Here is a 22,282-nt window from a genome sequence, read left to right on the forward strand (position 1 = left end):
GGCACAAGTGATCCGCTGTTAGAAGCCAGGATAATGGTAACTTATGGAGTGGGGATCACTGGAAGGAGGTACAAGGGAGATTTCTGATGAGCTAGTAATGTTCTGTGTTTTGATCTGGTTGTGGCTGCATGAGTGAATTCACTCTGAGAAAATTCATCAAGGTGTACATTATAAAAAGTAAAAAAAAAAAACTAAGGAAGTGGCGGGGGGGTGGTGGTGGTGGGATGAATTGGGAGATTGGGATTGACATATACACACTAATATGTGTAAAAGAGATAACTAATAAGGACCTGCTGTATAAAAAAATAAATAAAATAAAATTCAAAAATTCAAAAAAAAAAAAAGCTAAGGAAGTTTCTCTGTAATGTACACAGCAGACTGATAGTCTCAAAACTGTTGTGGCTTAAGTAACTCCATCAGGTGAAATATACACTAGTCACTGATTTACAAAGATTGACTATATTCAGATGAAACATGGTGAATAGGAAAAAAAAAACCAACCACCCTGTGATTTAGAATCTAATGATTTTAATTGCACCTCTGCTCTTGTTAGTTTAGTGATGGTGGATGGAAACTTTATATTCTTTGAAGCTTGGTTTCCTCACCTATAAAATGGAAATAAAAAGATACAATTTTTTTTTTAAACAATATTCTGCTTGCTTTTCTTTTTCTTTTTTTTTTTTAATTAATTAATTAATTAATTAATTTATGGCTGTGTTGGGTCTTCGTTTCTGTGCGAGGGCTTTCTCCAGCTGTGGCAAGCGGGGGCCACTCTTCATCGTGGAGCGCGGGCCTCTCACTATCACGGCCTCTCTTGTCACGGAGCACAGGCTCCAGACACGCAGGCTCAGTAATTGTGGCTCACGGGCCCAGCTGCTCCGCGGCATGTGGAATCTTCCGGGACCAGGGCTCGAACCCGTGTCCCCTGCATTGGCAGGCGGATTCTTAACCACTGCATCACCAGGGAAGCCAAAAAGATATAATTTTATAGGAGCCAACTGAAAGAGCTCCAAATGGCCAAAGCTGGAATAATTTGAGCAATAAAATAAAGTAGTATTAGATTATAACCCAAAGTATAAAATTAACATCCAAGAGTCCATAATGATATGAATAAATGAATACATTTATAAATGAGGGAGAAGAGACAAATCTCCAATGCAGAAGAATTCCAAACAATTTATGTAGATATTTATGCATAGAGGCTTCCTTCCAAAGAGTACAGTATGGAAGGAGGTGGCAGGCGTGGGGGCGGGTGTATAAAGAGCAACTTCATAGTGGAGAAACCTCCCCACTTTACTTCATCCAGGTGATCAAGGGCAACATCAACATTCATAAGTCTTGTCGACTGTATGTACTCAATACAATGTGATGAAAGTGGCACTTTACCTGTGATCTCCTCCCCCAAACTCATAACCCCAGTCCAATCATAAGGAAAACATCAGACAAATTCTAATAGAGGAGCATCCTGCAACATACTTGACCAGTACTCTTTAAAACCATCAAAGATATCAAAAACAAGGAAAAGTCTAAGAAAATGTCACAGCTGAGAGGAGCCTGAGGAGATAGGATGAATAAATATAATATGGGATCCTGGATGGGATCCTGGAACAGAAAAAGGGCATTAAGTAAAAAGTAAGGAAATCTGAATAAAGTATGGAATTTAGTTAATAATGATGATTCAGTATTGGTTCATTAATTATAGAAAATGTAGCATACTAATGTAAGATGTTAATAATAGGGGAAACTGCCTGCAGGGTATATGGGAACTCTCTATACTCTCTTCCCAATTTTTCTATAAATCTAAAACTGCTTAAAAAATTAAAATCTATTTTTTAAAAAAGACCCACTTTACCCTGAGATCTTGGGCATGAAATAAGGTAACATATATAAACATAAGGCTCTCAGACTTTTGGGACCTAGATCCCAGTACTGTTTTAGGCACAGAGGACTGAACAGTGTAGTAGATAACCCAGTAGATTCCTTGCCCTGATGGAGGTGACCTAGTTCTTTCTCTTTCCTGCCTGTATTCTTCTCCAATGGGGTGTTCACTAAAGGAGGGACTTTAAGTTCTCTGTAAACAAAAACTATGGTCTGTAGTTCCCAGGACTTTTCTATTTATAACATTCATTACTCTCTGTTTTAATGATTTACCTAATGTCTGTCTTTCCCCACACCAGGGTTTCTTCACCTCAGCACTATTGCCATTTGGATCGTTCCTTGTAGTGGGGTCTGCTCTGAGTGCTGTGAGATGTTCAGCAGCGTCCCTGGCTTCTACTACTGGAGGCCAATAGCACTCTCAGAGTTATGACAACCAGAAATGTCTCCAAACATTGCCAAGTATCCAGGGGGACAAATTCACCCGTGACTGAGATCCCTGCCTTAAGTGATTCTCGACCCTGGCTGTACATTGAAATCACTTGGAGAGCTTTAGAAGCTATTGCCAATACTAAGCCCCATCCCAGGCCAACTAATTAAGACTCTCTGGGGATGGGGTCTGGGCACTGACATTTTTTAGAGTATCTCAGTGATTCTAGTGGGATTCACGATTGAGAACCTCTGTTCTAGGCAGTAAGCTTCATGAAGGCAGGGAAATGTCTTTCTTTTATGGTGGTATTTCTAGAACCTAACACAGTGATCCCTTAGTGAATGAAAAATGAATAAATGAATGAATGAATAAAGGTGAAGAGAGGCAGGAAGACGTGTCAGAAGTTAAAAGTGGCATTTAGGGAAAGCCAGAGCACCACTTTTTTTATGGTCATGGACACCAATTGTTGAATAGATTCTTCCTATTTTTTTTGAGGAGGTGGGCATTTAATAGATTTTTTAGAAGTATTCTCTGAGTCTCTGAAAAGGCACCCTAAGAGGAAATGGTCTGGGGAGGTTTGGCTGAGTCCCCTAGTACTGCCAAGAAGGAGTTTTCACACTCTTGTCTAGATACTTAACTCACCTCTTTCTAATGGCTTCTGGTCTTGGCTGAGGATTTCTGAAATTCTGGCCATCTCAGCTGACTGAACATCATGCCCATCAGCATAAATTTCGGGGATGTCAGTACTGAGTTTCATGCCCAGTGTTTCTTAACTGGCATACTCTTAACAGATGTAATATGAAATCTTGGACAATTATGATGTCATTTTCTGTGGCATTTGAGGATGTATATCCCTAACTTGGTGGCAATCTGATGGGAAGCTGAGCTGAGTTGGCTTTTTTTTGTCATGAAATGCAGAAAAGGAGCTATAGATAGATGTCAACGTCTTAGGATGAAAGGCATGGGTACTGAATGGAGGTGAGGACTGGGAGAGAAGGTTTTGGTCCTAAGTAACTGGAAGGAGGGTGATGTCATCTAGGAGAATAAGAAATTCCAGAAGGTGAAGCAACTGGGGGCAATTGGTGATGAATTCTGTTTGAATTTGGAATGGCAACAGGTGGAGTTCAAGAGAGGTTTCAGGACTGGACTGTGGTCTGGAAATTCAGCCACTTGCTCAAACCCAGCAGGGCTACTTTTTTTTTTTTATCTTACCCACAGGATATAATCATTATTTTTTTTTCCTCTAACAATACATTTTATTTTATTTCTTTTTAACATCTTTATTGGAGTATAATTGCTTTATAATGGTGTGTTAGTTTCTGCTTTATAACAAAGTGAATCAGCTATACATATAAATATATCCCCATATGTCTTCCCCCTTGTGCCTCCCTCCCACCCTCCCTATCCCACCCCTCTAGGTGATCACAAAGAGCCGAGCTGATCTCCCTGTGCTATGTGGCTGCTTCCCACTAGTTATCTATTTTCCATTTGGTAGTGTATATATGTCCATGCCATTTGGTAGTGTATATATGTCACTTCCTCCTAGCTTATCCTTCACCCTCCCTGTGTCAAGTCCATTCTCTACATCCAGAAGAGCTACTTTGATTGGTTGCTTATTTTGCTGCACGGCTAGGAGTGGCTCCCTCACGCACCACTGAGAATAAACCCATTGCATTTTTCCTTCTGGAAGAGCTCTCAGGCAGAGAGCTTTCATCATTGGTGTCCCCACTTTGTGCACCCCCCACCCCCACCAAGTGCTCAAAGAGATGATGAATGAATCATAGCAGTAAAAGAATGTGAAAGAACAAGTCTGGGTTTGAGAACCAACTCTAGTACATCCCAGCTGTGTAGCCTTGAATGAGTATATAATCTCTTGGCATCTCAGTTGCCCACCTTAACATAGGAATATCAATAGTACAGAAGAATTATTCATAAAGGTTACATTCCAGGAAAAATGCATCTATTTTCATTAAAAAATTGACGTGAGAGAGACCTTCAAGATGGTGGAAGAGGAAGACGTGGAGATCACCTTCCTCCCCACAAATACATCAGAAATACATCTACATGAGGAACAGCTCCTACAGAACACCTACTGAACGCTGGCAGAAGACCTCAGACCTCCCAAAAGGCAAGAAACTTCCCACGTACCTGGGTAGGGCAAAAGAAAAAAGAAAAAACAGAGACAAAAGAATAGGGACGGGACCTGCACCACTGGGAGGGAGCTGTGAAGGAGGAAAGGTTCCCACACACTAGGAAGCCCCTTCACTGGCGGAGACGGGGGTTGGCGGTGGGGGAAAGCTTCGGAGCCACGGAGGAGAGCGCAGCCACAGGGGTGCAGAGGGCAAAGTGGAGAGATTCCCGCATGGAGGATCGGTGCCAACCTGCACTCACCAGCCTGAGAGGCTTGTCTGCTCACCCACGGGGATGGGTGCGGGCTGGGAGCTGAGGCTCAGGCTGCGGAGGTCAGATCCCAGGGAGAGGACTGGGGTTGACTGTGTGAACACAGCCTGAAGGGGCTAGAGCGCCACAGCTAGCTGGGAGGGAGTCCGGGAAAAAGTCTGGAGCTGCGGAAGAGGCAAGAGACCATTGTTTCGGGGTGTGCGAGGAGAGGGGATTCAGAACACCGCCTAAATGAGCTCCAGGGATGGGCGCGAGCTGCAGCTATCAGCGCGGACCCCAGAGACGGGCATGAGATGGTAAGGCTGCTGCTGCCGCCACCAAGAAGCCTGTGGGCAGGCACAGGTCACTCTCCACACCGTCCCTCCCGGGAGCCGGTGCAGCCCGCCACTGCCAGGGTCCCGTGATCCAGGGACAACTTCCCCGGGGGAACGCACGGGGCTCCTCAGGCTGGTGCAACGTCATGCCGGCCTCTGCCACCGCAGGTTCGCCCCGCATCCGTACCCCTCCCTCCCCCCGGCCGGAGTGAGACAGAGGCCCCTAATCAGCTGCTCCTTTAACCCCGTCCTGTCTGAGTGAAGAACAGACACCCTCAGGCGACCTACATGCAGAGGTGGGGCCAAATCCAAAGCTGAACCCCAGGAACTGTGCAAACAAAGAAGAGAAAGGGAAATTTCTCCCAGCAGCCTCAGGAGCAGCGGATTAAAGTTCCACAATCAACTTGATGTACCCTGCATCTGTGGAATACCAGAACAGACAAGGAATCATCCCAAAATTGAGGCGGTGGACTTTGGGAGCAACGATATATATATATATTTTTCCCTTTTTCTCTTTTTGTGAGTGTGTATGTGTATGCTTCTTTGTGTGATTTTGTCTGTACAGCTTTACTTTTACCCTTTGTCCTAGGGTTCTGTCTGTCCATTTTTTTTGTCTTTTTTAGTATAGTTTTTACGACTTATTATCATTGGTGGATTTGTTGTTTGGTTTGCTCTCTTCTTTCCGTTTCTTCTTTTTTAATTTCTTTTAAATTCTTTTATTTTTAATAATTTTTATTATTTATTTTAATAACTTTATTTTATTTTATTTTATTTTTATTTTTATTTTTTCTGCCTTTTCTTCTGAGCCACGTGGCTGACAGAGTCTTGGTGCTCCGGCCAGGTGTCAGGCCTGTGCCTCTGAGGTGGGAGAGCTGAGTTCAGGACATTGGTCCACCAGAGACCTCCTGGCTATACATTATATCAAACAGCGAAAACTCCCCCAGAGGTCTATATCTCAACGATAAGACCCAGCTTCACTTGATGACCAGCAAGCTACAGTGCTGGACACCCTATGCCAAACAACTAACAAGACAGGAACACACCCCACCCATTAGCAGAGAGGCTGCCTAAAATCATAATAAGGCCACAGACACCCCAAAACACACCACCGGATGTGGTCCTGCCCACCAGAAAGACATGATCCAGCCTCATCCTCCAGAACACAGGCACCAGCCCCCTCCACCAGGAAGCCTAAACAACCCACTGAACCAACCTCAGCCACTGGGGGCAGACACCAAAAACAACAGGAACTACGAACCTGCAGCCTGCGAAAAGGAGACCCCAGACACAGTAAGTTAAGCAAAATGAGAAGACAGAGAAACACACAGCAGATGAAGGAGCAAGGTAAAAACCCACCAGACCAAACAAATGAAGAGGAAATAGGCAGTCTACCTGAAAAACAATTCAGAGTAATGATAGTAAGGATGATCCAAAATCTTGGATATAGAATGGAGAAAATACAAGAAATGTTTAACAAGGACCTAGAAGAACTAAAGAGCAAACAAACAATGATGAACAACACAATGAATGAAATTAAAAATTCACTAGAAGGAATCAATAGCAGAATAACTGAGGCAGAAGAATGGATAAGTGACATGGAAGATAAAATAGTGGAAATAACTACTGCAGAGCAGAATAAAGAAAAAAGAATGAAGAGAATTGAGGACAGTCTCAGAGACCTCTGGGACAACATTAAACGCACCAACATTCAAATTATAGGGGTCCCAGAAGAAGAAGAGAAAAAGAAAAGGACTGAGAAAATATTTGAAGAGATTATAGTTGAAAACTTCCCTAATATGGGAAAGGAAATAGTTAATCAAGTCCAAAAAGTGCAGAGAGTCGCATACAGGATAAATCCAAGGAGAAACACGCCAAGACACATATTAATCAAACTATCAAAAATTAAATACAAAGAAAAAAAATTAAAACCAGCAAGGGAAAAACAACAAATAACATACAAGAGAATCCCCATAAGGTTAATGGCTGATCTTTCAGCAGAAACTCTGCAAGCCAGAAGGGAGTGGCAGGACATACTCAAAGTGATGAAATGGAAAAAGCTACAACCAAGATTATGCTACCCAGCAAGGATCTCATTCAGATTCTACGGAGAAATTAAAACCCTTACAGACAAGTTAAGAGAATTCAGCACCATCAAACCAGCTTTACACCAAATGCTAAAGGAACTTCTCTAGGCAGGAAACACAAGAGAAGGAAAAGACCTACAATAACAAACCCAAAACAATTAAGAAAATTGTAATAGGAACATACATATTGATAATTACCTTAAATGTAAATGGATTAAATGCTCCAACCAAAAGACACAGGCTGGCTGAATGGATACAAAAACAAGACCCGTATATATGCTGTCTACAAGAGACCCACTTCAGACCTAGGGACACATACAGACTGAAAGTGAGGGGATGGAAAAAGATATTCCATGCAAATGGAAATCAAAAGAAAGCTGGAGTAGCAATTCTCAAATCAGACAAAATAGACTTTAAAATAAACGCTATTACAAGAGACAAAGAAGGGCACTACATAATGATCAAGGGATCGATCCAAGAAGAAGATATAACAATTGTAAATATTTATGCACCCAACATAGGAGCACCTCAATACATAAGGCAAATACTAACAGCCATAAAAGGGGAAATCGACAGTAACACAATCACAGTAGGGGACTTTAACACCCCACTTTCACCAATGGACAGATCATGCAAAATGAAAGTAAATAAGGAAACACAAGCTTTAAATGATACATTAAACAAGATGGACTTAATTGATATTTATAGAACATTCCATCCAAAAACAATAGAATACACTTTCTTCTCAAGTGCTCATGCAACATTCTCCAGGATAGATCATATCTTGGGTCACAAATCAAGCCTTGGTAAATTTAAGAATATTGAAATCATATCAAGTATCTTTTCCAACCACAACTCTATGAGACTAGACATCAATTACAGGAAAAAAACTGTAAAAAATACAAACACATGGAGGCTACACAACACACTACTTAATAACCAAAATATCACTGAAGAAATCAAAGAGGAAATCAAAAAATACCTAGAAACAAATGATAATGAAAACACGACTACCCAAAACCTATGGGATGCAGCAAAAGCAGTTCTAAGAGGGAAGTTTATAGCAATACAATCCTACCTCAAGAAACAAGAAACATCTCAAATAAACAACCTAACCTTACATCTAAAGCAATTAGAGGAAGAAGAACAAAAAAACCCCAAAGTTAGGAGAAGGAAAGAAACGATAAAGATCAGATCAGAAATAAATGAAAAAGAAAGGAAGGAAACAATAGCAAGGATCAATAAAAATAAAAACTGGTTCTTTGAGAAGATAAACAAAATTGATAAACCATTAGCCAGACTCATCAAGAAAAAAAGGGAGAAGACTCAAATCAATAGAATTAGAAATGAAAAAGGAGAAGTAACAACTGACACTGCAGAAATACAAAGGATCATGACAGATTACTACAAGCAACTATATGCCAATAAAATGGACAACCTGGAAGAAACGGACAAATTCTTAGAAAAGCACAGCCTTCCGAGACTGAACCAGGAAGAAATAGAAAATATAAACAGACCAATCACAAGCACTGAAATTGAGACTGTGATTAAAAATCTTCCAACAAACAAAAGCCCAGGACCAGATGGCTTCACAGGCAAATTCTATCAAACATTTAGAGAAGAGCTAACACCTATCCTTCTCAAACTCTTCCAAAATATAGCAGAGGGAGGAACACTCCCAAACTCATTCTATGAGATCACCATCACCCTGATACCAAAACCAGACAAAGATGTCAAAAAGAAAGAAAACTACAGGCCAATATCACTGATGAACATAGATGCAAAAATCCTCAATAAAATACTAGCAAACAGAATTCAACAGCACATTAAAAGGGTCATCTACGATGATCAAGTGGGGTTTATCCCAGGAATGCAACGATTCTTCAATATTTTCAAATCAATCAATGTGATACACCATATTAACAAACTCAAGGAGAAAATCCATATGATCATCTCAATAGATGCAGAAAAAGCTTTTGACAAAATTCAACACCCATTTATAATAAAAACCCTCCAGAAAGTAGGCAGAGAGGGATCTTACCTCAACATAATAAAGGCCATATATGACAAACCCACAGCCAACATCATTCTCAATGGTGAAAAACTCAAACCATTTCCACTAAGATCAGGAACAAGACAAGGTTGCCCACTCTCATCACTATTATTCAACATAGTTTTGGAAGTTTTAGCCACAGCAATCAGAGAAGAAAAAGAAATAAAAGGAATCCAAATCGGAAAAGAAGAAGTAAAGCTGGCACTGTTTGCAGATGACATGATACTATACATAGAGAATCCTAAAGATATTACCAGAAAACTACTAGAGCTAATCAATGAATTTGGTAAAAAGCAGGATACAAAATTAATGCTCAGAAATCTCTTGCATTCCTATACACTAATGATGAAAAATCTGAAAGAGAAATTAAGGAAACACTCCCATTTACCACTGCAACAAAAAGAATAAAATACCTAGGAATAAACCTACCTAAGGAGACAAAATACCTGTATGCAGAAAACTATAAGACACTGATGAAGGAAATTAAAGATGATACAAACAGATGGAGACAGATACCATGTTCTTGGATTGGAAGAATCAACATTGTGAAAATGACCCAAAGCAATCTACAGATTCAAAGCAATCCCTATCAAACTACCAATGGCGTTTTTCACAGAACTAGAACAAAAAATTGCACAATTTGTATGGAAACACAAAAGACCCCAAATAGCCACAGCCATCTTGAGAAACAAAAACAGAGCTGGAGGAATCAGGCTCCCTGACTTCAGACTATACTACAAAGCCACAGTAATCAAGACAGTATGGTACTGGCACAAAAACAGAAATAGAGATCAATGGAACAGGATAGAAAGCCCAGAGATAAACCCACGCACATATGGTCACCTTATCTTTGATAAAGGAGGCAAGAATATACAATGGAGAAAAGACAGCCTCTTCAGCAAGTCGTGCTGGGAAAACTGGACAGCTACATGTAAAAGAATGAGATTAGAACACTCCCTAACACCATACACAAAAATAAACTCAAAATGGATTAAAGACCTAAATGTAAGGCCAGACACTATCAAACTCTTAGAGGAAAACATAAGCAGAACACTCTATGACATAAATCACAGCAAGATCCTTTTTGACCCACCTCCTAGAGAAATGGAAATAAAAACAAAAATAAACAAATGGGACCTAATGAAACTTAAAAGCTTTTGCACAGCAAAGGAAACCATAACGAAGATGAAAAGCCAACCCTCAGAATGGGAGAAAATATTTGCAAATGAAGCAACTGGCAAAGGATTAATGTCCAAAATTTACAAGCAGCTCATGCAGCTCAATATCAAAAAAACAAACAACCCAATCCAAAAATGGGCAGAAGACCTAAATAGACATTTCTCCAAAGAAGATATACAGATTGCCAACAAGCACATGAAGAATGCTCAACATCACTAATCATTAGAGAAATGCAAATCAAAACTTCAATGAGGTATCACCTCACACCAGTCAGAATGGCCATCATGAAAAAATCTAGAAACAATAAATGCTGGAGAGGGTGTGGAGAAAAGGGAACACTCTTGCACTGTTGGTGGGAATGTAAATTGATACAGCCACTATGGAGAACAGTATGGAGGTTCCTTAAAAAACTGAAAATAGAACTACCATATGACCCAGCAATCCCACTACTGGGCATATACCCTGAGAAAACCATAATTCAAAAGGAGTCATGTACCACAATGTTCATTGTAGCACTATTTACAATAGCCAGGACATGGAAGCAACCTAAGTGTCCATTGACAGATGAATGGATAAAGAAGATGTGGCACATATATACAATAGAATATTACTGAGCCATAAAAAGAAATGAAATTGAGTTATTTGTAGTGAGGTGGAGGGACCTAGAGACTGTCATACAGAGTGAAGTAAGTCAGAAAGAGAAAAATAAATACTGTATGCTAACACATATATATGAAATCTGAAAAAAAAAAAAAAGGTTCTGAAGAACCTAGAGGCAGGACAGGACTAAAGACGCAGATGTAGAGAATGGACTTGACACGTGGAGGGTGAATGGCAAGCTGGGATGAAGTGAGAGAGTGACACGGACTTATACATACTACCAAATGTAAAATAGATAGCTAGTGGGAAGCAGCCACATAGCACAGGGAGATCAGCTCGGTGCTCCGTGACCACCTAGAGGGGTGGAATAGGGAGGGTGGGAGAGAGACGCAAGAGGGAGGAGATATGGGGATATATGTTTATGTATAGCTGATTCACTTTGTTCTAAAGCAGAAACTAACACACCAGTGTAAAGCAATTATACTCCAATAAAGATGTTAAAAAAAAAAAAAAAACTGACGTGAAAGATCTAGGTATTCCCCAGGGCCTCACCACCCAGCAAGTTACTATCCTTTAAGAGTGCCATGGGCAAGGAAGGTGGGGTGTCAGTAGCACAACTGTCAAGTATTTTCTCTTCTTGGATTAGGAGCTGAGCCTTGTATGGCTCTCAGGGAAGTCTTATGTGCACTAGAGTTTTATTCTATTTATCTACCATTTTATTATACCTCAATCAATTTTATAGGGAACAGGCCATGTCAACATGAGGGTGGCAACCTGATGGATTGCTTAAATCTTAAACAAGGGAGGGGAAAGTCCTTTCCTCCTTAGTTTTCCACAGGTTTCCAGATAAACAGGGCTAGCCCTAGATGAACTTTGTTAAGTGGGACAAAGAATTGCCTGTGTGTTGGGCTGTGGGCGGGGCGGGGGTGGGGTGGGGGGCGAGTCCCAGTGGTGAGGATGTTGGCCATAGAAATGCGCATGCGCCCTAGGAAGTGGTGAGTCTTGATCTGAGAGCATGACCCGTGGGAGGGGGCAGCTTTGGGATCCTCAGCTTGAGCTCCTGACTTCATTGTAGGAACGCAGGCCTGGGGTTGGCCCATCTCCTGGTTAATCAAGAGAAACCATCGATCTGGCTTTTCAGGTGAAATAGCTGGACTCCAAGTGTTTAAATTTTTTACAAAATACAGTGTGTGGGCCAAGCAAAACACATATTCAGACGGTGTCCTCTTATTTGGTATCAATACATAGCAGGTCCTCAATTTGTGTTTGTCTATTCCACTGATAGAACTGAAATTCCACTATGAGAATGGGCCTTGATACCTCTGAAGACACTCATCCACTGAGAAGCTCTGCTTTAAGCTGCTGTTGTTCAAAGATACTGACAAAGGGGAGACTTGGAGGAGCTTTAGGGACAGAGTCTGGGAGAGATGGGACCACTGGCAGAAAGCAGAGGGTAGTCCTTGGCCAATTCATCACTGTGGTTAGAATAGCTGTGATGACCTTCTGAGATAAGAACTGAACTGAAAATCCTTTTGGTTCCAGGAACTAGAAGTAGCCAATGAAAGGAGTAGCATGGATTAAAAATTTTAAAAAACCCAGTTGCCATTTATTTAACTAACATCTGGATAGTAATTGCCATGTGCCAGGCTGTGGTCCAATTACTTTAGTACATAAAATCATTTAATCCTTCTAACAATCTTATGAGGCAGGTCCTAGTATCACCTCACTTTATAGATGAGGAAACTGAGGCACAGAGAGGTTAACTGGCCAAGGTCACACAGCTGGTAAGTAGCAGAGCAAGGATTTGAACCCAGGTATCCTGGCTCAAGAACCCAGGCTCTCATCATTTCTGTCTCTACTGCATTTTGACTGGGAGAATTTTACCCAATAGTGAAAAATGATGATTTATGGTTTTGTAGACTATGTAGAAATAGCTAAAACTGGTTTACGTAATATTAATTTAAAAATTAGTTGTCAAATCATATGTGTGTTATAACTGTAATTGTTAAAGATAGTGTATAGGAAGAAAAGACTAGAAGAAAAAGTACAAAAGTTATGTTAGATTGGTGAGGTTATGGATAGTTTCTTCTTCTTTTGTTTATCTTGTTGTTCTTAAAGTTTTATTACTTATATGATATTTTACTAATGTCTAGAAATTGTTTACAGGCTTGCAAATTCTTCCCCCTTCATCTCTCTTTCTGAATGCAGCTTCCAAGGGACCAGCTTGTGTCCAAGAGCACATGCAGTCTGTCTTTATAGGGTGAGTGTGTTTCATTCAAGGGACATAGCCCTGAAGAACTTCGGAACTCGAATTATTCACAACTTGCCTAATTTAAGACTTGACCCAACAAATGATGGGATGTGTTTCTGTTCAACAGCTAATCCGGCGCCCCCATGTGGTAATAGCGTAAATCCACTTACAATTAGCCCACCAGCTCTGAAACTATACAATTCTTAATTCTTCTGGATTAAAGGGATTCACGTTTCCGTTTTTCACACAAATTGAATTTATTAATATTTTAGAATAAATCACTATTTCACATTCACTCCTATTTTGCAAAAATGGGACTCTAGTACTCGTTGCTTGCTCCAAGCTGATGGATTTCTAGGCCACTAGAGATAGAATGATCTCAAAGGGCATAGCTTAAAACCACCCCCAGCATTTTCCCCACCCCCTCTTGGGGTAGACATCCAACTCAATATGTTTGCTGGGACTTATTTTGAGTCAGGAACCCTAGTGCCATAGGACTCTCTCTCTCGCTCTGCATTTTTAAGGCATTAAGGCCAATGCCCTCTTTTTTTTTTTTAACATTTATTTATTTATTTATTTTGGCTGCACCGGGTCTTAGCTGCAGCACGCAGGATCTCTGTTGTGGCATGTGGGATCTACAGTTGCGGCATGCAGGCTTGTTAGCTGCAGCATGTGGACTCTTAGTTGTGGCATGCATGCAGGATCTAGTTCCCTGACCAGGGATCGAACCCGGGCCCCCTACATTGGAAGCACAGAGTCTTACCCACTGGACCACCAGGGAGGTCCCAAGGCCAACGCCCTCTTAAATGCCCATTTAGCCAACTCATGCTTTTTTTTGATCACCTACTATATGCTAAGCCCTGTGCTCTGGAAGCTTTGAATATTTTACACTCCAGATGTTTATATGCCAAGCCCTGCCTGGGTTCCAACCTACCTCTGCCATGTGCAGCTGAATGACTTAACCCTTCTGTGTTTCAGTTTCCTCCTCTGTAAAGCGATGATAGTAAAATGACTTATCTCCCAGGGTGGTTGGAGTTAATATGTGTGAGGCTGGCTGGACCTTGGTAAGCATTAGAGTCATACTAGGTATGATACTCTTCAGAGGTTACTATTGGGTAACTTATGAAACACTTTGCCTTTTCACAAAGGCCCCCACCTTGTCTTTGGGTTTCTGGAGTGCACAAGGGCTACTCTATCTTGACAGGGAGTGGCTCCCCAGCCACATACTTTCCCAAGGCCCTCTTACCCCTGCACAGCCCTAAGACACCAGGGCTAGCATAGCCTGATCTCTGACAGGAGATCAGAAATGATGTCTGGGTTAGAGCCACGCTACTGATAACAAGTCACATATGACAGGCTGGGCCTTGTGCAGAACATCCTCTGTCTTGTTGACTTCCAGGGTCAGCCTAGGAGGGAGGTACTGGCATAACCCCACTTCCCAGATGAGGAAGTGGAGGATCCACACGACTATATGTAACATTTCCCAAGGCTCAGACATGGGAGAGGCAGAATCAAGCAGTCTGAGTCTTCACCAAGATGTTTAGCTGACTGTCAGGAGAGGCAAACTCCCCATCTACCAATATCATGAATGTAAAGGCCTGTAAGTCAAGAAGGATGTCATGTGCCTAGTATTATTAAAAAAAAAAAAAAAAAGATCTATTATAATAATTACAGGCACTGTTAAGCACATCACAAATATCAACTGGTGTAGGCACCATTATCAAGCCTATTTTACAGATGAGGAAGCTGAGGCACAGAGAGGTTAAATAACCTGACCAGGGTTGCACAGGTAGGGATGGTGGGGCCAGGCTCAAAACCAGGCCTCTATGCTACCTTTTCTCACTGGTAAGGACAAACAAATGGTCCCCCGTGAACTTTGGCTTTCTTAATTCACTGTCAAACAGAAAAAAACAAATCCAGATTTTGTATGGAAAGACTTTATAGGATTACTATGGGGCCAGGGGCAGGACTGTTGCAGTGAAGGGAACACTTTGACCACAGGTCTGCAAGTATCTCAAGGGTTAGTCAAAAAAGAGTTTTGCTTTCATGGGGAGGGTGAACAAGTCTGAAAAGAACCAGGTGAGGGGAATGGGGATAGGCCAGGAGTGATCAGACGGCAGAGGAGGGACCATCTTCTCTGAGGCCAGCCTGTTCTCAGGAGGGGCTATCTGCTGCCTCAGGCTGACGGTGGGCCAGGACCTGGGGGAAGGAAAGAATCTATACCAAAGTTTGGTTAACAAGCATTTTGTTCCAGTGACTCACTGGGGACAAACAGTTTAGCTTGTCATTTATGAAGCAAAGGGTGGGAATTTGGAGGGCCTGGGTCTGGCCTTGTCATTGGTAAACAAGGAGGGCATCCCTGAATCCTCTCTAATTCACATGGAGAAGGTGACTCCTGTGCAGGAAACTATTTCCCAGAACACAAAGAGTGGAAGTGTTTTTTAACTTTTGCTGTTTTCCAGGACCACAGGGCTCAGTAAAGTTCAATATGTCATCTCTTATTTTGTGGCCAGCATCTCCCGTAGGCCAGGCTCTTCCTAGGAACTTTCCGAAGAGAGTTAGATCCTGGATTCACGAAGCTGCCTAAGCTGGTCTAAGGCATTACCTTCGAAACTGTCTTTGGATCATTCTCTACTCAGAGAAAATGGGGTCAGGATCAACCTGTCTCTTCCTTCTTTAACCTAGCATAATGTTTTCAAGATTCAACCTTGTTGTAGTGTGTATCAGAACTCCATTCCCTTCTATTGCTGAATAATATTCCCTTGTATGGATAGACCACGTTTTGTTTATCCACTCAGCCACTGATAGATGACCCTTTCTCACCTTCCTTGGTATGCACCCTGGCTGAGTTTATTTGCTGCATGGAGCTGAAGGCCACAGCCTGCATCTCTGCACCACAGGATGATTCTGTCTGCGCAGAGGGAACATGCTGGCATCCTGATATGACACAAACCTTTCAGGGGAACTGGGAGCTTTAAAACCCATGGCCCCAATATGCCCAGCCACACCACCCAGGAGGCAGAAGCACAGGGTGTGGTGCGTCGCAAATGGGAGGGGCCTTCTGTGAACACCTGCTCTCACCCAGCAGAGTGTGTATCACCTGGCTCCAAGTTCACGCTTCACTCCAGTCTGGTTCTGAGTTAGTTATTTTCAGGTTAATTCATATCCTTCCTTGCTGGGCCACAAGAGGCTCATTCAGAGGCTGGCTTCCCCAGACCTTCCTTCTCTGCTTTCACAGATAAAGGAGAAGGTGGTCCAGGATGAGGAAGAGTCATGCGCTGGGATTCAGGTCCATCCCTTCTATCTCTGTGACCTTGGCCTCTCTCATTTTCACTTTCCCCATCTGTAAAATGGGAATGATAATCTCGACTGGAGACATGGGGAGAATAATTTTACAAGACAGATTTGACCACCAGTGACATTTGGTGGTTTCCAGGGAGAGGCCACATGCATTGCACCCACCACCTGGTGAACTTGCCACTGTCAAAAATCTGGCCTCAGATCATTTTTTTTTTCTCCTCTAAAATACTTAGCTTTATTAGAGAAATGGCACTAAAAATAACGAAGATTCAAACAACATATGCTCTATTCTACTTACATATCATAAATAAGAAGCTTTGATACAAGACACACACTCCTTCACAATCTTTCCACGCAGACCCCGAAGCTGGATTTGTACAACTGCAGGTCCATTTCTACAGGGCAAAGCTACATTTGCAGGGCTCGCAAAATTGTTATATGCATGTAGTATTATATTTTAAAACCAGAATTCTAATGTGCTAATTTACAGCACAGCAGAGATCTGTCACGTGGCCCAGATGCTTAGGTCTGCCTCAAATGGTACGGTCTCCTCCTCTTACCAGGACCAGGCAGGAAACCATGCACACACAGGTAGATGTGGACATACAAGAAACAAAGTAAAGTGCAATCAACTGTGGTAACCAGACGCCTTCATCTTGTGTTAGGAGGGGCAGAAGTGCCCGCACCTCTTCCTAAGGCTGCACTCTCTTGGGCAGTGTTTGCAGACGCCACCTACGATGGCCTCTTGGTAATACCTTTTCCTACACTTATAGGGCCCATCTTCATTCTAATTGGCATGACCTTTAAAAGAAGAGAAATTACACAAGAAAAATCAGTACTCTCTTGCAGCAAAAATGGAAAACATTGTAAAACAAAGCTCCGTCCATTCTGCCTCTCCTCCTAGAGGCAGCTACTATTACCATCTTGGTGTCTCTCGTTGCAAATCCTTCCTTCTATATTTGCATGCATGGGTAGGTAGAGAATTCGTTTCCTCCACCCCTGTTTTGGGTCATAAATTGGATTCTGTATAATAATGGCTGTACTGTAACGTTTTATTTCACTTAACAAAGTATCTTGGAGCAGTGTCTATGCCAGTTTATACAGTTCTACCCTATCTTTTAAAATCGCTGTGTCATATTCCATCATAGGTACCATAATTTATGCAACCATTCTCCAATTCATGGATGTTAAGGTTAATTCCTTCTTTTGCTATTACATACAGTCCTGTAAAGAACATCCTTTGTCTCTGAATACATGTGAGTTTTTCCTCTAGGACAGATACTGAGACTTTTTGGGTCTCAGTATCGAAAATGGTCATAGATTTCAGCCCTTCACATTTATCAGCAGTATCTGTGAATGCCTGTTTCTCTGTCCTTTTGCCTTTTGATGGTGATTATCCTCTCTTTGGAGACCGCAACACTTCTGGTCAGATTCCAGGAAGGTCTTGTTAGCTTTGAAGCCAGACATCTTTTCTGATCACTTACATACTGATCCTTGAGTTGACTGTCAGCATGCTGATTTCCTGAATTTTCTGATTCTTAGGGGGATGCCTGACTGTAGCCCCCAACTGCTGACAAGACAGATTCCCTCAAGCTTTACAGGAAAGACTGCCTGACACAGCCAATGTGAAGATGATCTCTCGTCTTTAGAGCTGTAGAAACATATTAATTGTTACACGTTTATTCTGGTATGGCTCAAAGGGTGATTTTATGTCCACATTATCTTCATCTTTGGAATTTCAGGTATCTATGTTTGTACTTGTGGGTGTGAAACAATTTCTCTAGGGTCCATATTATCCTCCAGAGTGGGTTGGGTAAATTCCCATCTCAGATTCTGGTAGGCTTGACATGTATTTTACAAATGATCTTATCCTCTGGCTTCACAAAGCAGTGCACTTAGGGATTTCTATCTGGTTTCTGTTGCAGGTGTCTTCCTAGGATTGATGTCTATTCAGTGGTTTGGGAGAAGGCCATGGCTAGGGAAAAAGTTCTGAGGAGGTGAGAAGGGCAGGTGGCTATGAGCCTTCATCTTTCATAATCCAGAAGGAACTGGCCCCTGTGGGCAGCCTCTGCTATTGTCCTGGGTCCACTATGAAGCAGGACCCAACACTTTGCTACATCTTTAAAATGAAGAAACCAACTCCAAAGTATTAGTTTGTAATGAATGTTTTACTGAAGATTTTATGCAGTGATGGAGGTTATTACATAAAATACTACATGCAGAGATTAATAAAAAAGCTTCCATTAGATGTCTTAGTTTTCCCTCCTACATTCTTTGGCCACCAGCAACTCCTGGACCCCCTCCCCCTCATCAGCATTTCTCCTCCCACTTATGCCCCCACCTCAAATTCTACCTCACCTCCCTTTTTTTTTCATACAGAGAAATTTGTCTCTTGTGGCTTCTCTGCCCATTTTCCCACTTAGCAAAACAAACAAACAAACAAACAAACTTCCCCAAGACCTACTCTCTCCAGAGAACATGGACCATCATAAATAGCATGCAGTGACTTTCTTCTTCAATGATTTTTCCTGCCATTGTGGTTTGAGCCCACTTTGTATTGCCTTGACCCCTTGCAGGTGGCGATTCTGGGATTGGCCATGCTTTGTCCAAGTATCTGGATGAGTTGGGCTTCACAGTATTTGCTGGAGTTCTGGATGAAAAGGGATCAGGAGCAGAGGAATTACGAAGAACCTGCTCCAAGCGTCTCTCTGTGCTCCAGCTGGACATCACCAACCCGCAACAGATAAAAGATGCCCACAGCAAAGTGAAGGAAAAGGTGCAGAACAGAGGTACTGCCTTCAGCCACCTGCGCCCTCGAGTGCCCTCCACCCTCCTTGCAAATGCCCAACACTGGTTCCAGCCTCTAATTACCCTTGTCCTTTAGTCTGTTCTGACACCTGGAGACCCCTGTACTGAGCACCTGCCACACGCTGGCACCTTTCGCAGACATGAAAACATTAGGAATGAGTCAGGTGTGGTCCGTCCTCAGAACTTACAGAATTCTCCATCCCATTCCCTCCAACATCTGCTTGGTCACTCTCCCATTAATTATTGCCCCTCCTCATTTCTTTCCTCTCACCGATATTAACTTGTATTAGACTTAAGAAAATAGCTTCATATCACTGCCTTCCCTTAGCCACTGCCTTTCTCTTCCTCTTCCTTTACAGTCAAGCTCTTTGGAACCCTGCCACCCTGTTTTCACTTCTCACCATGCCTCCCTAACTGGTCTGGCCAAGCGAATCAGTATTATGCTAAACACCAAGCTCTTAATTTCTCTGCTGTCTTTCAGTGTGTTGATTATCCTCCCCTGCTTGGGCTTTGGGGTCTCCAGCCCCCTCTTGCTCTCCTAGTTCTCTGATCATTCTTTCTGCTTCTCCTGTATGAACCTCTTCCTCCATCCCCTCCCCCTATTCCCCTAAATGTGAATGTTACTGAGGACTCCATCCCCAAACTTCCCACTCCATGTTTCCCAGGCTATACTGTTCTCTCTCTATACCAGGAATTCTCACCTGGGAAGTGTTTCAAAATACCTATGCTTGGGCCCAGGATGGGCTATGTAACTTGTGGGGTCCAGGGCAAAGTGCAAATTATGTGGCGCCCCTTGTTTACAAAATGTTTAAGATGTTTAGGTGGTGCCAGCAGAAAAGTAAACCAAACATGAGACCTTTCTGAAACACAGGTCACACACCTGTGATACCCACCCAACCTGGGACCTTCCCCCAACAGATTAAATCAGCATTTACAGACAATAACTCAGCTAATACTTCCACAATGAGGCCAGTACTCTTGCTCTCCTTTTGCTGCGAATGTCCACTGTAAAGAAGATCCCATTTGGGGGTCTCAGGTATCAATACATTTGAAAGCTCCCCAGGTGATGCTAATATTCTGCCAGAGTTGAGAAACACTGCGATTTAATACGATAACTTCTGAATGTGTGTTACCAACCTAGCTCTCTTCTAAACGTCAGGACCTATATGCATATAAAATTGGTTAGCAGACATCCCACCTCAATTTGTCAAAAACTGACCTCATAATCTTTTTTCTCTGCTGCCGGTCTGCAAATCAGTTTACCCTCCTGCATCCAACGACTCAGACACTGGCTCAAACGCCAGCACTGCCACCTAATCTGTCATTCAAGTCAGCAACCTGGGGGGTCACTTAGACCTGCCGCTTACCCTCGATTTCTGCATCCTATTGGTCCAGAGTCCTGTCAATTCTACGTCCTAGATCTTTATCATCCCGCCCCTTCCTATCATCCCCAGGCAGCTGTGGCTTAAATAGGGCCCTCATCTCCCGCCTGAGCTCCCACAATGGCCTCCTTGCAATCAGGCTTTCCTTCCCCATTGCTTTCCAAATGGAGAGTGGTCTTTACAATGTGCACATCTTATAGTGTCATCCATTTCCTGAAAACCTTTTGATAATCAGAGCCTCCATGTCTTGCATTCCTCCCATGAGCAAGGCCTATGCTTTGCCTCATTGAATGGTTCTGTGGTTCTCCATCCACCACCAAACACCTTAACAAGGATTCGAAGGCCCTTCAGGAAAATGGCCCATCCCAAACCCTTAATCTGCAATACCTGCTGGTCCACTCAGTAAATTCTGCAATGGTTTCCAGAATAGAATTTACTAGTTTACATCTTTGCACGTCCAGCTTCCTCTTACCCAAATTTCCCTCTTGCCTCACTCCATTCCTCTAGACTTTTACTTTTGTCCAGCTGCAGACTCTACTCTCACAGGAGATCTAGCTCAAACATCTCTTGCATGACCCTCCTGGTAATCCAGGTAATATCATTCACTTCCTGTTCTGGACCTTCACCTGATATCCCTTGCACACACTGGTATTACCAATTATACAAATCTGTCCACCTCTCACTCCTCGCCACAAGGTTCCTTGAGAACCAGAACCATGTCTCCAACAGGATTCTTTCAGACGCAAGTGACACAACCCAATTCAAAATTGCTAAAGCATAAAGGGAATGTCTTTTGCTTATATAACTAAAAAGGCCCACTGATTTCAGGCATGTCTGGATCTAGGCACTTAAGCAACGTCATCAGCACCCAGTCTCTGTTTCTTAGCTCTGCTTTCTCCTGTTTTGCCTTCACTTGGGGGTTTTCCGTGGAGGCCTCAAGCACTTCCTGCTTACATCCTCTTTACAGCTGATCTTCCCAGCAAAAAGAGAGCAATATTATCTGCTTCATTTGGTAGTTGAAGGAGTAGTTATTATATACGGAGCACTTACAAGAGTCCCTGACATGAGGCAAGCAGTCAGTAAGAACTCCTATTTTCCAGTCATTCAACATTAAGCACAGCCCCTGGCATATAGTAAGTGCTCAATATACATCTGAGAAATGAGAGGAGGAGAGAAAAATAGATGGTTGGTAATTAGAAATTAATTTTCAGCAAGTTTAGCAGTGTGTGGTTATTTTCTAGAAAGGTAGTTTTCCTGGCTTTGCCTTTTACTATCCCTCTTATTATTGACTTGATGGTATCTTTAGGAGATATTCAATACAGACCCATCTGGTGAGGCCCAGAGGGACAGTATTGACCATAATGAATGATAGTGGTTCTTTTTTTTTTTTTTTTTAGGCCACGCTGTGCAGCATGCAGGATCTTAGTTCCCCAACCAGGGGTTGAACCCGTGCCCCTGGCATGGGGAGTGTGGAGTCTTAACCACTGGACCCCCATGGAAGTCCCAAAGTAGTGGTTCTTGATACGCTAATACTATCCCAGTGTCCTGGGATGAAGGGGTCCAGGTCCAGCGAGTACATTTTCCAAGGTATGAGCCCATGCTATTT

The 22,282-nt window shown here is 42.5% G+C and overlaps 1 protein-coding gene across 1 annotated transcript in view; it reads left to right on the top strand.

The window, feature by feature from the left end:
- The window catches only part of HSD17B2 (hydroxysteroid 17-beta dehydrogenase 2), a 69,871-nt gene that overhangs the window by 25,297 nt on the left and 22,292 nt on the right, over positions 1-22,282 (top strand). The window contains exon 2 of the mRNA XM_082439220.1: positions 19,063-19,275. Within this exon, the coding sequence (XP_082295346.1) occupies positions 19,063-19,275 (213 nt within the window). The remainder of the gene's footprint in view (positions 1-19,062; positions 19,276-22,282) is intronic.

This window comes from Balaenoptera physalus (assembly GCF_965194825.1).
Source record: "Balaenoptera physalus genome assembly, chromosome: 19".
NCBI lineage: Eukaryota > Metazoa > Chordata > Mammalia > Artiodactyla > Balaenopteridae > Balaenoptera > Balaenoptera physalus.